The sequence below is a fragment of the Salvia splendens genome, chromosome 15, assembly GCF_004379255.2.
Source record: "Salvia splendens isolate huo1 chromosome 15, SspV2, whole genome shotgun sequence".
In the NCBI taxonomy this organism is placed as follows: Eukaryota; Viridiplantae; Streptophyta; class Magnoliopsida; order Lamiales; family Lamiaceae; genus Salvia; species Salvia splendens.
In genome coordinates this window covers 9,338,483-9,354,557 of record NC_056046.1, presented here as the reverse complement: position 1 = coordinate 9,354,557, position 16,075 = coordinate 9,338,483, and the positions used below count along the sequence as shown (strand labels likewise).

Below are 16,075 nucleotides of genomic sequence, written 5' to 3'. Positions count from 1 at the left end.
TTTTTATAAATAGTTATTGACTGTTTATATAGGACATATGAAAAATGAATTCAGCTAATTTTTGTGAGAGGGGAGTAGTATAATAAAGCGTTTAGACATTGGTTATAATTGAAAAACTGTTCTTACTGATTAGAATTGGTGATGCAATAAATTTTAAAGTTATTTGTTAAATAGGAGTACTAGAGAAATCGTTATTTTTTAACTTTTTCCTAAAAAAATTCCAACTTATGAGCATGTCGGGAATCACATTAAAAGAACCTCTTTTCTGATTATTATACTAATTAAATCCGCGCATTGAAAGTTGCGCGAATATTTAATTAGTTCAATTAAACTTTACAAATTACTAGAGCAATTTATCAATACAAAATTAATTTTGCATTTGGACGAATTATCAATTTTTTTTTACTTTGTATTTTGATGATTCCAGCCTGTTAGACACGATCTAGATCTAGATCTTGCAAGGGAAAAGACATCCATTCTTGATCGATGAAATATTTAAACTAATATACACCATAAAGCCCATGGACGAAACCCCTTCTATTTAGAAACATGGGCCTGCCCAAAAATCATTTGTATTTTATTTTTATATTTGGGCTTGGTTGGAGATGGAGTACTACTATAAATTTTGTCTTCTAAACTAGAAAATTAAAAAAATACAGTTTCAGAAAAAATAAAACCAAATCAATGTTATATATCGTCATTGAACATCTTCAAAAGTTATACTCGCATAATAACCAAAATGTATCATAATTAACTACCTAAGTAATTCACAGGGGATAAAAAAATCTTCATAGCCTACCTTCTTCCAGATTCCATTGCATCAAAACTAGAATCCAAATTTTGATCAACACGGTTGTTACTGTTTGTTGCAGTCCGTTGCATGATGATACCGTTACCGGTGGGCAGGGCTGTGGAACGCGACTCCTCAAGTGCTCGGAAATATGCATAAGGACCCCAACCTAACACCAACATCATCGATCAAATCAAATCACACATTATGTTCTGAGCTAAAACGAACATGTTGCAACGAGACAATAGGTGATTTTTCTAGTTCTAACAGAATTAGGTAATCTACCATGGGCATTTCTTAGATAATGAAATTTCAAAGTTTAAGCGACAGTACTTCCTTCCCCAACAAACTGGTCTATAAAGATAAATGTGGTGTCTTATTTAATGAACACAGATCAATGAGTATATATCATAATGGCTATGATTTAACGATATGATATGGAGTAAGTAATAAAGTGCAATATAAAAAAAAATTAAAAAGTAACAGCATAAGTCACAATGGGAATCTACCTTCAGAGTGATATGGAGCCGGGAAGAACTGCAGGTAGCACATAGTAGCAACTACGAGACCTGGAAAGGTAAGCATATGTTAGCATCATTTGTCGTAAAATGTAAACAATTAGGGCTTCTTGTAATGTCCAAATGGAACGAACCTAAGAGACCTCCAGCAAACACATCTTGCCAGTGATGCCAGTAGTCGTCCACACGGGATATACCAACAAGACACGCAGCAAGAAGGGGAAGAATAATTAGGCATAGTTTGGCCACATGCCCCTTGTTATCAAAGCATTTGATTTTTCCTGCCAAGTATAGTGATAGGAAAGTAAGGCCTGCAAAGGACCCTGCAGAATATCATGAAAACTATCATCACATCATCAAAATTGGCTATGATCTTTGATACAAAACAAGGTAACTGCTAAAAGTTATTCATCAACACCAATGTAGGCAAGAAATCAACTCACATGAAGTATGCCCACTTGGAAAACTCTTGTGCCCTTCTTTTATGTCACTATCTTTACCATGACACACCACATTACCCCACCGATCATATGCCTATTAACAAGACATGTGCAATAATTGGCTTTCGAAGAGACCGCAGATAATTTCCAAATCACATAAGTTGCCTTACGTATGAATAAGAAAAACAGCAATATATAGGGATTAGAATGGACATACGTCTTTTCCATCGGGAAAGCAACGCCAAAAGAAGTCAGGCCGTGGTCGGCCAACTGCATCTTTTATTGCATCCGTGAGGACTCCAGTTATGAGCACAGCAAATAAGAGACCTGCAGTTCAGTTGAGACCATGTTGTAGCCAACTCCAGTGAGACAACGAGTAAAATCTCTTGTATCAACAAATTGTGGAGTATTTAACTTCATCATCCCACAGTCTAAAGGAAAGGAGATAAAGGAAAAAAGATGAGATCACTCTACCTAGAACACTATGATGCAGATCGTGCACATCTCCCCGACGAAGATAGTAAAAAACAAAAACAGCAATAGGCAGCAAGACTGCATACATCTAATACACATGAAAATTCACATACTCAGTAATACATCAGTAACAGTAACCTTTAAGGCAAAACCATAAATGTGGAAAACAAGCCCGGATTTCTATATTAAAAACATCACTCACACACACGCATAAACTGCAGCTTGATAATACAGTAAGTCTTAGTCAATTGAGGAAAAAACCTCACCGGAACTGCCCATATTGGCACCGTGTTTTCCTTCATAGGATATCTGAGATCCGTCATCATGCCTTCCCCAACAAAACGATAGAACGGGTGAATGATATTCAAAGTTATTTCTATCGCCGCGAGCAGTATTAGTATCAGCCAGTCGTGCTTATGACTTCTCGCAAGCTGTCTTCCATGAGTCTTAATCGTATACCGGCATCCCAGCTCAATCTCATTCTCTCTAGCCTATTATTCCACAGATACAAAACATGAGTTTAAACTGCAGTTGCCAATCCAGTCAAGATCAAATCAAGCAAAGAAACAGTACACATACAGCAACATCTGCTAAAAAAATCCAAAAATCATTATAAAATAAACTCTTGATATACCAGCTCAAATTCCAGCCACTATTTAAATGTTCGACCCCTCTTTTCTTACAATACACGAAAACACATTTTAATAGTAACTGTTTAGATCTGTATTTTCTAGAAACAAACATTCAAACAATGATAAGTAATAACAGATCAACAATCAAGGCGGGTGGTAAAGCAGGTCAACTTTTCCCCAAAGATTCTCACTAATTAGATACACCACGTGGAGATCATAAATGGCTTCTACATAATGAAATATCGCCGATACTAACACTGATTGAAAGAAGAAAAAATTACAAACCTGAAACATGTTCCGAAAACTCGCCGGGGAACAAAAGGAGAACCAATTTCTCAAACCCATGGGAGCTCTCAGAGCAGAGCAATCCGATTCGTAGAAATCTGACCGCAAAAGATAAAGAGTTTAATGAATCGGAAATACAAACCAAAAAATGGCAAACAAGTAATTACAAAGGGAGCACAATGCTCGAGAAAACGGAAATGTTTAAACAGCAAATTACAGATAGTTTTAGTAATAATGAAGTCGAAAAGGCAAATTAAATGATGCCTTTGAATTAGTAGTTTCTTCTTTTTGTTAAGGATGAAACTTAAAGCAAGTTGCAATTCCTTATCCAAAAATTCAAGTTTTTCTCAACTAAGATTTCGCTCTGGATTTTGAATAGTGTGAGAGAGATTGTTACCTTCTGCGATTGAGATAAAATCGAAACTGAAAGACTTGTTTCGTCGTGTAGAAAATTTGAAAATGTAGTGGAGGCGCCCCCGTTGAGACGGTTGAGCGAGTTCTATAACGGCGTTGAAATCTAAGTACATTTATTTGATTATTATCTTTATTTATTAGGTAAGCATTTTTTATATTGGCCAATATTTATAATTTTTTTCCTATAATTTGCTGTCAACGGTTGACGTACAGCATTGTTAGTAATTTCTTTATTTGTTCTACGCGGCAATAATAGTCACTTTCCTTTCCTCTATTTTATTCATCATTTATGATTCAAACTTACGAAAATTAATAATATCGAATCTAATTAATAGATTTATCATTTTTTTCAAGAAGATGTTCAAAGATTAAGTTTTTGTTCAACTCTTTAAACAACACTCCACATTTAACAATTTAACGTATATGAAGTAAAAAGTAGTAAAAGGTTACACAGTTGTTAAAAAGAAAAAAAGGAATTTTTTTTCAATTACTCCATGATAATTTATATCAGTAGAAAATTTAATAGCAACAAAAAGGATGCTAGTGGTTTCACGAGATAACCAGTATTTTCAAATGAAACACTATATGAACACAAAAATTTGTGAACAAAATAATATTGGTACAAATAAACCCATGTGATTAACTTACTTCACTATGAAGAAACATTTATTAGTCCAAATTTTCTGAGCGACGTTTATTCAATGAATAAGACTGGGCGTGTTGGCCCTATACTGTAGACAAGAAGCAACTGGTGAAGGCGTGGGCTCAATAGACACAAATTCAATCTATTATTAAATACTAGGGATAAGACCTACTTATATTTCAAACCTATAAAATTGTCACATTTATTTCTGCTTTGATCATTGTCTATTTTGCTAGGAGTGTGGGGTATTTGTGACAGCCTGCTTTCAATAGTTTTATTTTGATATAGTGTCTTTGGTTGCTTGTACTCTTTGATTCTTAGCTCGTCATTGCTTTTTGGTTTGAGCACGCTACATACTCCCTCCGTCCGAGAATAGGAGTCCCATTTTTTCATTTTGGTCCATCCGTGAATAGGAGTCTCGGTTCATAATTATCATAAATTGTAGAGAGACCTCACATTCCACTCACGTATCATTTAAAACTATTATATACAAGTGGGACCCCTATTCCACTAACTTTCTTCCACCCACTTTTCTTAACATTTCTTAAAACTCGTGATGAAAAGAAATGAGACTCCTATTTATGGACGGAGGGAGGAGTACTTATAAAAAAAATCAAATACTCCTAGCAGTTTAAAATTCATGAGATTGCACAGCCCAAATTTTGAAATTTCGAAGTTTCGGCCTAGTGAGAGGGTAAAAAACAAGCCCAAATTTTGGCCCATTAATGCCCTTCACTTTTAAGTTTTAACCCAATTCAATTTGATTTCAATACGTATAATTTTATGCCTCTTATATTTTTAAAACGTACTGTATATGTTAAATTATAATTATATGATGATATATTATTGCAATAGAATAATATTTTAAGAAATTGTAATGCTTTCTATATAATATTGATTGCATTGATATCCTTTAAACTAATTAATAAATTATGTATGAAATATATTACTCCTATGATATAATATATTCCACTCCTTTCTTCACCCACAAAATTGTCACATTATTGATGACACATATTTTAATGAAATGTTGATAATGTGTGAATCAAATAAACTTCACACTTTAAATGTGTAATGAGTATTAGAAGTTAGCGTGGATTCTATTATTATAAATTAGAATATTTGAATCTATTTCGACAAACAGTGAAAGAAATTTTGACATTTTTTATGGATGAAGTTACAGATACTAATAAATTATTAAATTTTAATAGAAAAAGATTGCTATCGGGCATTTGCGTGGCACCTAACACTCGCAGGATCCGACGTGGCATGATATAATATGGCATAGAAATCACCAAATTTTGAAATAAAACATTTTATTTTGTGCAATTCTGCTTCAAAAACTATTTTTATTTTTGAAAAAAAAATTAGGTGACACATATGATGGGGTACGAACTAAACCCTAATGGCAAGCCCAATAACAGTGACGGCCCATCAGCCCAGAGCCCAAGAAAGAGTATCTGTTCGGCACCAAAGAGTTCGGCACGACCAAAGAGTTCGGACTCAGCCTACAGCTCGGTAAAAGCCGACCAGTCAAGCTCTCCTCTCAGATCGGCAAGAGCTGATCGGTAAAGTCCAGCAGTTCGGTCTCAGCATTCGACCGAACTAGGAGTTAGTGGACTCATGAAAGGCCTCCACGACCTCCGCTATACCCACGATCTATTTAGTGGTACGAAGCAGTTATTGAACAGTTATTGCTCACCCACGATCTTGTTAGTGGGGCTGCAAACCACGACCTTAGTTCAATGTATAAATAGAACTTAGATCAGATAGAAAAAGGTTAAGCTCTCTAGAGATAAAATACCATATAGCAAGTCTGTGTTGTAAGCTGTAATCCCAGATCAAGCAATACAATCTTGCCCTCCCTTCTTCCCGTGGACGTAGATTTACTTCAGTAAATCGAACCACGTAAATTCTTTGTGTCGTAGTCTTCATTCTCTACCAGCATTTACTAACATCAAAAATTCGCGGATCCATCACTGGCGCCGTCTGTGGGAAACAGAGAACAAAATTTGTGATAAAGCGAATTTTTGATCCATTTTTTCCACCCAAAAAATGCATACCAGATCGCAGAGTACCCGTATTCCTGCCCGTGAGAACCAGGAGGAAGCCAATCCATCCCACAGGTCTGGAAAACAGCCTAGGGATAAATCCACCACCAGTTCTCATGGCGAAGGAACAAGCCGCTCCAAAAATCGTCCCACTGAGTCTTCCCAGCAGCCCGATTTGAATGAGGCTGTCAAGCAGTTTTTGGAGGCGAAGCAGGAGGAATTCTTAACCTTCCTGCGAAAAAGCCAAAAGCAGCCGGAGACGAAAACGGCGGATTCTCCTTCTCCCTCCGCACAAGAAAGTCACTACCGCAGTAGTGTCGCATCTCCCAGGAGAAAGAATCCCCGTCCCCCACATATTCCAGTTCCTCCTCGGTACCGGAATCACAGGAGAACTCAATCTCCTCCATACCGACGAGATATCGGATTCGCCGTGTACGGAGCACTGAAGACTCCGTTCTCGGACGACATCACCCGAACTCCCCTACCACAGAACTACCGAACTCCGTCGATGACTTACGACGGGCTCGTGGACCCTCACGATTTCTTGGGGCGCTATCAATATAACATGGCGAACCAGGGTCTCAACGAGGTCCACATGTGCAAGCTGTTTCCCGAGCTGCTCATCGGGAACGCGAGAAGGTGGTTCGATAGCCTCCCCCAGGGCAGCATCAGATCTTACCGAGATCTAATGGATGCCTTCCACAGGAGGTTTTTTCAGAAAGCGGAAGCCCGAATCACTTCGGCTCAGCTGCTTTCCATTCGTCAAGGTCGCGACGAAAAAATCAGCGACTTTATGACAAGATTCCACAAGGAATGCCTGCAAGTAGACGATCTCAACGATCTGCTTGTCATCTCGGCATTCCAAAATGGAATCCTGCCCGGAGCTCTCTACAGGAAGCTCGTTGAGTGCGGTCCGCAGACAGCTCAGGAAATGTGGGACATTGCGGACCAGTACTCTCGGGCCGATGAGGCAGACCGTCGCAAACGGTCGTTAGACAGCTCATCGTCCCGAGGAGACAGAAGGAAGCCCGATCATAGCGATCAGGGGCATCCTCGCCGGACTCCATTTGAAAGAATTCAAAGGGCTCCGGTGCAAGACAGATTGGGACCTCGTCTCAATCCCGAGAAGCCGCCCGCTCAGTTCGTACCGCTGAACAAGCCGAGAGCGGAAATTTTCGAACTGCACTCTGACCTATTCGAAAAGCCAAAGCGGATGACGAAATCAGCCGCGCGCCGACCACAGGATAGCTACTGCTCCTACCATCAAGACCACGGTCACGATACTGAGGAGTACAGAAACTTGGCTGCAGGTATCGATGTTCTTGTGAAGGCAGGGACATTGAAAAAATACCGAAGCAAGCAGCCAAAGAAGAATAAAAAGCAGAGTGGTGCGAACTGCGCTCCTCAGGATCCGAAAAGGCAGCCGGATCCCGAAGACGATGACGAGCCGCAATATGATGGAGTAATCCAGACTATTGACGCGCTCCCTGCCGGAAAGACCAAGTCGTCCCTAAAGTCAGAACGCAGAGGCTCCAATCGAGAGGAGCCAACGCATAAAAGGCTGAAGCAGGACGAAGTGATTACGTTCTCGGCTGCTGATCCCGTCCCGGCCATCTCTCCTCACCAAGACGCCATTGTCATCCAAGCCGGAGTGGCAAACAAACTGATCCACAGGGTGTTTGTGGATACAGGAGCGTCAGTCAGCATTCTTTTTAAAGAGTGCTTCGACAAACTAGAAGTGGACCCAGCTCGGCTCAGTCCGGCTCCGCTTCCCCTGAAGAGCTTCACCCAGGAGGACACCCGCCCTGAAGGTATTATCAGCCTTCCGATCACGGTGGGGAAAGCGCCTACTAGCTCCAGTACGATGATTGAGTTTTTCGTGGTGAAAGCTCGGTCCCCGTACAACGTCATCCTGGGAAGAGACTGGCTCAACACAGTTCGGGCCGTTTGCTCCACCTATCACCTCACCATCAAGATCCCTACTAAAGGAGGGATAGCGGTCATCCGAGGTGACCAAAAGAGAGCAAAGGAATGTCTGCAAATTGCGCTTAGAAGTGCCGAGCAGTCAGATCGGCACCACCAAGCATAGCAATCACAGCAGCCGGAGTCAGAGGCGATGACCGAAGTCATACCGGAGCCGAACTCGATGACAGTTCAGCTGTACGAAGACGATCCATCCAGAACGGTTAAGATCGGCTTCGCGGGAACGCCCCTACTTCGGGAAAAAACCATCCAGCTCCTCAAGGAGCGGCAGATTCTGAAGCCGGGCTGCTATCTCTCGGCTGTACAGAGGCAGCACGACGTCGGCCCCCTGTTCGCCCTTATCGGCAATTAGCCTTACCAGACTACCGACAAAGGCCGAGAACTGGCTGCTCAAAAAGAGTTTCTCCGTGTAAACACGGAGAGCCTCCCCTTGGGCAACCACGGCAGCAGCATCCCTCCGTTTCGTCTGCTCCCGCTGGATGACGAGCTGGTTTTTGGCAAACTGAGCTTCATCCTGGGCCGAAATCCTAGCAGCTCTGGCCTTCTCAAAGTTAGCCTCAGCCTGTTCGGCCCGATGACAAGCAGCCGCCAACTTCCTCTGCATCTCAGCATAGTCATTGGACGCTTTGGAGAGTTCGACGGCGACAAGCTTGGAGAGCATATCGTTCCTCTGAAAATGAATAAAGAAAAAAGTCAACAAAGGGGCCACAAAAAATACAGGAAAAAAGCAAGGCCAGAAAATCAAGAAGAGAATTCACCTCGGCGAAGTCCGTGGGCCATAAAAACGGCTCACAGATATGTTCCGAAGGAGGCGCCAAGACCACATCTTTCTCTGGCGCTCTCGGGGGCTTCTGGGCCTTCCCCTTCCCCTTTGCCGAAGTCGACTCCGGCTTCTTCGGATCCGAAGAGGTTTTTTGTCTTTTCGGAGTCCTCTCGGCATCAGACGCCGAGCTGGTGGTTTTCGGCCTCTCCGGCTCCTTGGACTCCGAAGATTTGCGGCTAGCCTTACTCAGCATGTACACTGCCAAAAAGCAAGAAAGCAAAGTCAGATCTTCTTCGTTAAAGCAGTAGAGCATAAAGATAAAGAGAAATCCTCACCCTCGGCCTCTTCGTCCGAAGACGAGATGTCGAACACGACGTCGCCCTTGACGAGCTCAGACTCCGTGTATTGTTTCCTAACTATGGGAATCTTGTTGAGCTCGCCATCGAGCTCGTCCAACGGTTCAGGCCGAGGATGACGGATAACGGACTCCGGCCCTCTCCAGGGAAAACTAGGAGCCGCGGTCCTATCATAGTAGAAGAAGCGATTTTGCCACTTCGGCCACTTCGTTTTACAAAAGGCCCTAAAGGGCTGTAAAGGGATCAAGTAAAACCAAGACCCCTTCCTCTTAAATTGAATGAATTTAAGGATCGCCTTCAAAGACAAATCCCTTCCTAACCTACGGAGTTCGGCAGCAAAGGCCGACAAGTGCCTCCAAGAGTTCGGAGTCACTTGGCCTAAAGGAAGCTGAAAAAAATCTAGTAAATCTATAAAGGCAGAAGGGAGGGGGAAACGAAGCCCGCATTCTAAGCAGGCCTCGTACACGGTGGCGTACCCCTCCGGCGGGGAGTCAGCCCTATGATCACCGTCAGGTACCACCGCCTTCCCCCCAGGAAAAAAGTATTTTTCGGGTAGGGATATCACAGTATCCTTACTCAAAATACTATGGAAATACTCTACGGTCTTCTCCCCGGACTCTTTCCGGCCAGAAGACCCCTTATCCCCTTTCCTACCGCTACCCGACTCCGAAGAAGAAGAAGACATTTTTCTTACTTTTTGAAGATGAAGAAGGTCTGAAGAAGCTCTTGAAAGCGGAAGAAAATTTCTCGAGAAAGAGAGAGTACAGAAGACGCAACAGCAAAGGTGTTCAAATGAGGAAGAAAGAGCATATTTATCAGATTCGGGAAAGATTTCGAGATCGTTGCGCCGTTTCGAATCCCACCTTTTCAGGATTCAACGGCCGGATTTTACTGTCGCATTTAATGCAGGCACGCGCAAGGCACGTCCCCTGACGTCAGCCTCCCCCTTACCATTATCCAGAATGCCGAAGTGACTCACCTCGCCGAAGTGATTCACTTCGCTTTTCGGGGGGGGTAGTGATGGGGTACGAACTAAACCCTAATGGCAAGCCCAATAACAGTGACGGCCCATCAGCCCAGAGCCCAAGAAAGAGTATCTGTTCGGCACCAAAGAGTTCGGCACGACCAAAGAGTTCGGACTCAGCCTACAGCTCGGTAAAAGCCGACCAGTCAAGCTCTCCTCTCAGATCGGCAAGAGCTGATCGGTAAAGTCCAGCAGTTCGGTCTCAGCATTCGACCGAACTAGGAGTTAGTGGACTCATGAAAGGCCTCCACGACCTCCGCTATACCCACGATCTATTTAGTGGTACGAAGCAGTTATTGAACAGTTATTGCTCACCCACGATCTTGTTAGTGGGGCTGCAAACCACGACCTTAGTTCAATGTATAAATAGAACTTAGATCAGATAGAAAAAGGTTAAGCTCTCTAGAGATAAAATACCATATAGCAAGTCTGTGTTGTAAGCTGTAATCCCAGATCAAGCAATACAATCTTGCCCTCCCTTCTTCCCGTGGACGTAGATTTACTTCAGTAAATCGAACCACGTAAATTCTTTGTGTCGTAGTCTTCATTCTCTACCAGCATTTACTAACATCAAAAATTCGCGGATCCATCAACATACACTTTTGTTGCATGTGTTGTGTACGAATGATTCTCCAAGTTTATGATTATACATGAACGAGTGAATGAGTGATATTCATATACCGTGCTCTTGCCAGCGGCACGGTTGTGGGCCCGGGCGGTACTATTCATGCCTGCTCTCTGGCAAGAGCACAATACCCACAACTGTGCTCTTCCGCAAGGACGAGCACAATTAATATAAAATTCAATTAAACAAAAACATTTCCATAATATTAAAATTCATTTAAAAACCACAATAAATATTACAAATTACAAATAAAATTAAAAATTACATAATTAAAATCCTAAAAATTAAAAATTACATAATTAAAATCCTAAAAATTAAAAATTACATAATTAAACTCCTAAAAATTAAAAATTACATAATTAAACTCATAAAAATTGAGATTTAGAGAGTTGTTTAGTATAGTGTCATTTTTTGTGTTTGAAATGAGAGTATTTATAGATGAAAGTATGAATTTTGGGGTAAAAATAATGAAAAAAAAATAAATTAAAAGTGTGGAAAAAATGGATATATATTATAAGGAAGTGAGAAAATATTTTTTTATTAATTTTGAATTTTTCAGATTTTTTCGATTTTATTAAAAAATAATAATAAAAAATGATAAATCAACGGGCCAATCAGAAGCTGCCACGTCGCCACCTCGTGCTCTTGCCGCTGGCACGGACGTGCTCTTAGCTAAGAGCACCACCCTGCCAGCGGCAGGGCGCATCAACGGACGAGCTCTGTCCTTGCCAGCGGCAAGGACGGCGGTGAGCATGCTGCTCACCGCTGCGGATGGTCTAATTTCCTCCATGTCATCATCATTATTCCTCACATGTAATTTCAAATAATTAAGCTAGTATTGTTTCTAAATTGAAAATTAGTATAGTAAAACGAAATTTGTGTTCATTCAGATATGCAGACATTCGACTCATTCGTCATAATTATAACCAAATGCTTACTACTTGTTCGTTTGGCCCTATTAATCGTCCTTGTCATTTTTGTTCATTCCTTATTAATTGTCTGCTTGCTTTTATTTTTTTATCATAGCTAGTTAATAAACTTCATAATCCACTAATATTTTATTATAAAACTAATAGTACATAAAAATGGGATCCAAATCTCATTAACCTTTTCAACTCATTTTTCCTTTATACTCCCTTCGTCCCTGAAAATTTGTCCCAACTTACCATTTCGGTCCGTCCCTGAAAATTTGTCCCACTTCAAACTTACTAAAAATGGACATATCTATTAACTCCTCCACATTATTGTTATTTGCATTTTTGGCCCTTTCCCACTTCAATCGGGTGAATGCATTTTGCATTCAACCCTTTCGTCTCCCTCATTACTCCACCGCTTCCTTCACTCTACACAACCACCCACTGCCTCTTTAATCAATGCACAACCACCCCACCGCCTCCTTCATCAATGCTACGCAACCACCTCCATTGCCTCCCTAATTTAAATCATCGACATTCATTCTGTGTTATAGCCCCGATTGAAAACCCTAATTTTCTCTCAACTTCGCCTCCGTCCTAATGTCTCATGGAAACCCTAATTTTGGTGAGGAGGGTGGAGATCCCGACTCCTGGGATGGGTTGTCGGCCGACGATCTGGACGACATCGTCGTCCCAGACACGCCAGAGCATCTGTGGCCTTCATACCCCCCCATTGTCGCCCCCTATCACACCGGTACCTTTACCGACACCGTTGTCCCCGAAACGGAACCGGAGAACCTCCCCCCACCTGAGATGTTTGTGTCCTATGGCTCTGAAAGCCCATACTACGGTCCACCTCCGCCCCAGCCACCCCCTATTACGATCCACCCCCCAGCCACCCCCTACTACGGTCCACCACCACCACCATCCAACTCTGACATCTTACCTCAAGCTTCCCCCATCGTGTATTCGGCTGTTGAGAGAGAAATATTTGCGATCTTGCTGCCTAAGTTTTTGGATCTAATCTAAGTATGTTGTCCCTCAATTTCATATATTTCGGCTAATGATTTGTTTTGGAGGCTGAGATGGGGTTGGAGGCAGGGGGCTTTTTTAGGGTTTGGAGGCTGATGGATTTGGGGTTTGGAGGCTGGGGGTTCAGATGGGGTCGGAGGCTGGGGGTTTGAGTTGATTTAGGGTTTCTAAAAATGGCTTTGGAGGCTTGCTGTTGTGGGTATTGATGGTTTTGGAGGCTGGGGTTTTGGATTGAATTATGGTTTCTGGTTGTGCTGTACACTGGAGGCTGTGGGGTTGGATGCCATGGTTGATGCATGATGCTACTGTTGTTGGTTGTGATTAATGGTTATGCTGCTTGTGTTGCTCATACTGAGGCTTTTGCATGTTTGCTGTGGCTGATGTGTTCTGTGTTATGATGCTTTATGGTTTGCTGATGCTTGTGTGGTCCCTATGATGATTTTGTTTGTGTTGATTGTTGCTGAGTTGTTCTTATTAATAAGCCACCCCTGTTCTATGGTTAGGAGGCTTATCTGTCCATGATTCACACATGCTATCTGAGGGCTAAAGCTTAAAAACCATACACATTCATGATATAAACACTTGCACATTACAAGTCACCCCTGTTATATGGTTAGGAGGTTGTAATGTGTGACATTTTGCCTTAGGAGCCACCCCTATACAGGTTTGGAGGCTGCCCTATGATGAAACTTTTCTGAGGGATTAGGATTTTAAAAGCCACCCCTGTATTGGTTTGGAGGCTTTACAAAATGACAAAATGACAAAAACAGTTGAAACTTGAACCCATCTGTGGATGCTACTGCTAGAAAGTCAGCATCATTGTGGTGTATATGAGGCTTGGCATTGTCTTGTTGTATGAAAATCTCCTTGCTCACATTATGTGGCCATTTTGCCTTGATTGCTGGTATGATCTACACATATACAATCTGTTACTATGTGAATGTATACTTAAGGAAAACAGAAAGTGTACCTTCTCAATTAGGCATGCTCTCATTACTTCCTTGTTAACTGATTGAATTGGCTTTGTCTCCATAGTGCCTCTTGGTCTGTTCTTGGACTTCCTCTTTGCTGGCTCCATAGTTGTGAATGGAAATATGCCTATTTTTCCATCAAAAATGACTTCTCCATTTTCTGCAAAATGTGGCCTACACACAGCACACATAAACATTACCTTTGTGATGAACCTCTTTGACTTACATGCTCTGTATGGCTCTGTTTCACCTGGCAGCAGGTAGTACCTTTCTGAAGTCTTAGTCATGTAAAACCATTTTTCATCTATGTGCACCACATTGTGCATTGGGTGATATTTTAGCATACCATTGGCTATGAGTGGTTGAATATGGCTTAGACTCCATCTAATTCTGGCCACTTTGTTTGAAGAGGTAAGTATAGGCTTAATGGCATTTGTGTGTGGCCTTAGGTGTTGTTTTTTCACAAACCTACCAACTGTGCTCTTGCTTACATTAAGTTTATAAGCAAGCTTACGAATGTTAGATCTCTCAAGAACTGACAGCTCTCTTACCTTTGCAGCATCAAGCTGGAATTTGTCTTTGTGCTCATATCCCTTAACTCTGCCTCTTATGTTGACAGGTACTCCACTCTGAATTTGGAGTTTTGCTTCTGCCCAAATTCTCTGGGCTGTCTTCCTGCTAACACCAAACTGTGTTGCTGCCTTTTGAATAGCTCCATGTGGTACTACTCCTGCCTTGCTCCATTGCAGCAGTGTCTGAGCTAGCAGATTTTTTTTGCTGGTTGGTATTATACGAGAGTCTCTTCCAGCAGGCTCCTCCTCCATAGCCCAGTGATGAAAATTTTCTGAGGGCACTAGTTCAAAAATTGTGAAATTGTAGTTAGATGTACTCCTATTATAGCTATGTGTAGCTTGAAATTCCCTCCAATATTGTGTGTTGTAAATTGTGTTCCCTCCATTAGTTTCAATTGATTTTCCCTCTTTGGAGTAGGTAGTTGAGGTATGGCCTCTCAACATGTATGGAATAGGGTGCTAGCCCTATAATTTGGAAATACAGATACATGGTTGAATGTATGTGAGCCATATTTGTGTGTTTTTGAAGAATTTTCACTTCACTGGATGCTTACACATTTGCAGGGTGATATCCCCAAAAATTTCATTGTTAATCACATTACTTATTTAACCACAGTAATTTTCGTATTAAGCCTTTTAATCACATTAATTTTGTAATCACCACATTAATTTATCACAATACTTATGTAATTACAGTTTTAATCACAACATTAATTAATCACAACATTAAGTAATCACAATTTCATTTCGCATTACTTCTACGCAATCACAGATTTTTTAAGCACATTACTTTTGTAAGCACACAATTAATTAATCACATTAATTATTTAACCAAGTTAATTTCGCATTAATCATTTCATAACAATAATTAGTTAAACACAATAATTATTTAATCACCCCTCATGTAAATAACAATAAAAGAAATACATCCATGTGGGACCCAAACTCCACTACACTCCTTCATTTAATACAAAGTCAAATAACTCCTTAAAACCCGTGCCCGGTCAAACCGGGACGAATTTTGGGGGACGGAGGGAGTATTTCTTAAAACTCATGCTAAAGCCAAAGTGGACAATTATTGAGAGACAGAGATAGTACAATTTATAAAACAAAATTTGTCATTTGGTACAATAATCAGGATGCATCAGCCGCCTTCGTGCGTATCCTTATCAACGTATTAGTTCCCATAAGATGTGACGATGTCTCGACCTTAGGCATTCCTATGGTAAATTACTAGTACTTTAATTCTCTTTGGTTTATATTTCCTAGTTGCTGTTGATTTGTGCATTATATGCCATTTCTAAATGGTCGATAAGTGCCGGTTGAAATAATTTAGGACTTTGGTTTAGTTATTGTTTGTTATCTTAGTTTTTTTCTTGTTTCTTTGAAGATATTATGTTGTCAACCATGCGGACGTTATTCGGATGCATTTGTATTGCTACATCGATACATTGTAAAGGGACTTTAAATTTGGTATTTACTGTTTGTTGGTTGATTTTTGTGGCAAGCTGTATTTATTTTGTATAGTTCGAATTGTTAGTATTTTTTATGAGCACCACTTGCCAATAAATGATTTTGAGTACGTTTA

General features: G+C 41.0%; 2 protein-coding genes across 4 annotated transcripts; both read right to left on the bottom strand.

The window, feature by feature from the left end:
* Window positions 1-668: 668 nt before the first annotated feature.
* Window positions 669-3,677, bottom strand: LOC121769287 (lipid phosphate phosphatase 2-like). 3 transcript variants are annotated; one of them, XM_042166036.1, is made up of 9 exons: window positions 3,537-3,677; window positions 3,140-3,237; window positions 2,489-2,713; window positions 2,223-2,310; window positions 1,966-2,075; window positions 1,752-1,842; window positions 1,443-1,631; window positions 1,300-1,359; window positions 669-959 (listed from the first exon to the last, which is right to left on the bottom strand). In XM_042166036.1, exons 1-9 carry the CDS (start codon window positions 3,664-3,666, stop codon window positions 796-798), a joined length of 1,155 nt encoding a protein of 384 aa, XP_042021970.1. In that variant the 5' UTR covers window positions 3,667-3,677; the 3' UTR covers window positions 669-795. The 3 variants fall into 3 exon arrangements, with proteins under 3 accessions (XP_042021970.1, XP_042021971.1, XP_042021972.1); XM_042166037.1 differs by lacking the exon at window positions 3,537-3,677 and adding an exon at window positions 3,404-3,526; XM_042166038.1 differs by lacking the exon at window positions 3,537-3,677 and adding an exon at window positions 3,357-3,375.
* Window positions 3,678-13,654: 9,977 nt separating this feature from the next.
* LOC121766676 lies at window positions 13,655-14,739 on the bottom strand. The gene is made up of 3 exons (XM_042162946.1): window positions 14,183-14,739; window positions 13,915-14,089; window positions 13,655-13,855 (listed from the first exon to the last, which is right to left on the bottom strand). The coding sequence occupies exons 1-3, from the start codon at window positions 14,737-14,739 to the stop codon at window positions 13,655-13,657; spliced, it is 933 nt and encodes a 310-aa protein (XP_042018880.1).
* Window positions 14,740-16,075: the final 1,336 nt, after the last annotated feature.

What these genes read in the sequence shown, in the direction of transcription:
- LOC121769287 (XM_042166036.1), bottom strand. Translation starts at nt 3,666, where the DNA reads ATGTACTTAGATTTCAACGCCGTTATAGAACTCGCTCAACCGTCTCAA. An exon ending in GTTTTCGGAACATGTTTCAG is followed by an intron (nt 2,714 to 3,139) that starts GTTTGTAATTTT and finishes GTGGAATAATAG; the next exon opens with GCTAGAGAGAATGAGATTGA. An exon ending in GTTTGCTGGAGGTCTCTTAG is followed by an intron (nt 1,360 to 1,442) that starts GTTCGTTCCATT and finishes TTACCTTTCCAG; the next exon opens with GTCTCGTAGTTGCTACTATG.
- LOC121766676 (XM_042162946.1), bottom strand. Translation starts at nt 14,739, where the DNA reads ATGGAGGAGGAGCCTGCTGGAAGAGACTCTCGTATAATACCAACCAGC. An exon ending in ATGACTAAGACTTCAGAAAG is followed by an intron (nt 14,090 to 14,182) that starts GTACTACCTGCT and finishes TGCTGTGTGTAG; the next exon opens with GCCACATTTTGCAGAAAATG. An exon ending in GAGCATGCCTAATTGAGAAG is followed by an intron (nt 13,856 to 13,914) that starts GTACACTTTCTG and finishes GTATATGTGTAG; the next exon opens with ATCATACCAGCAATCAAGGC.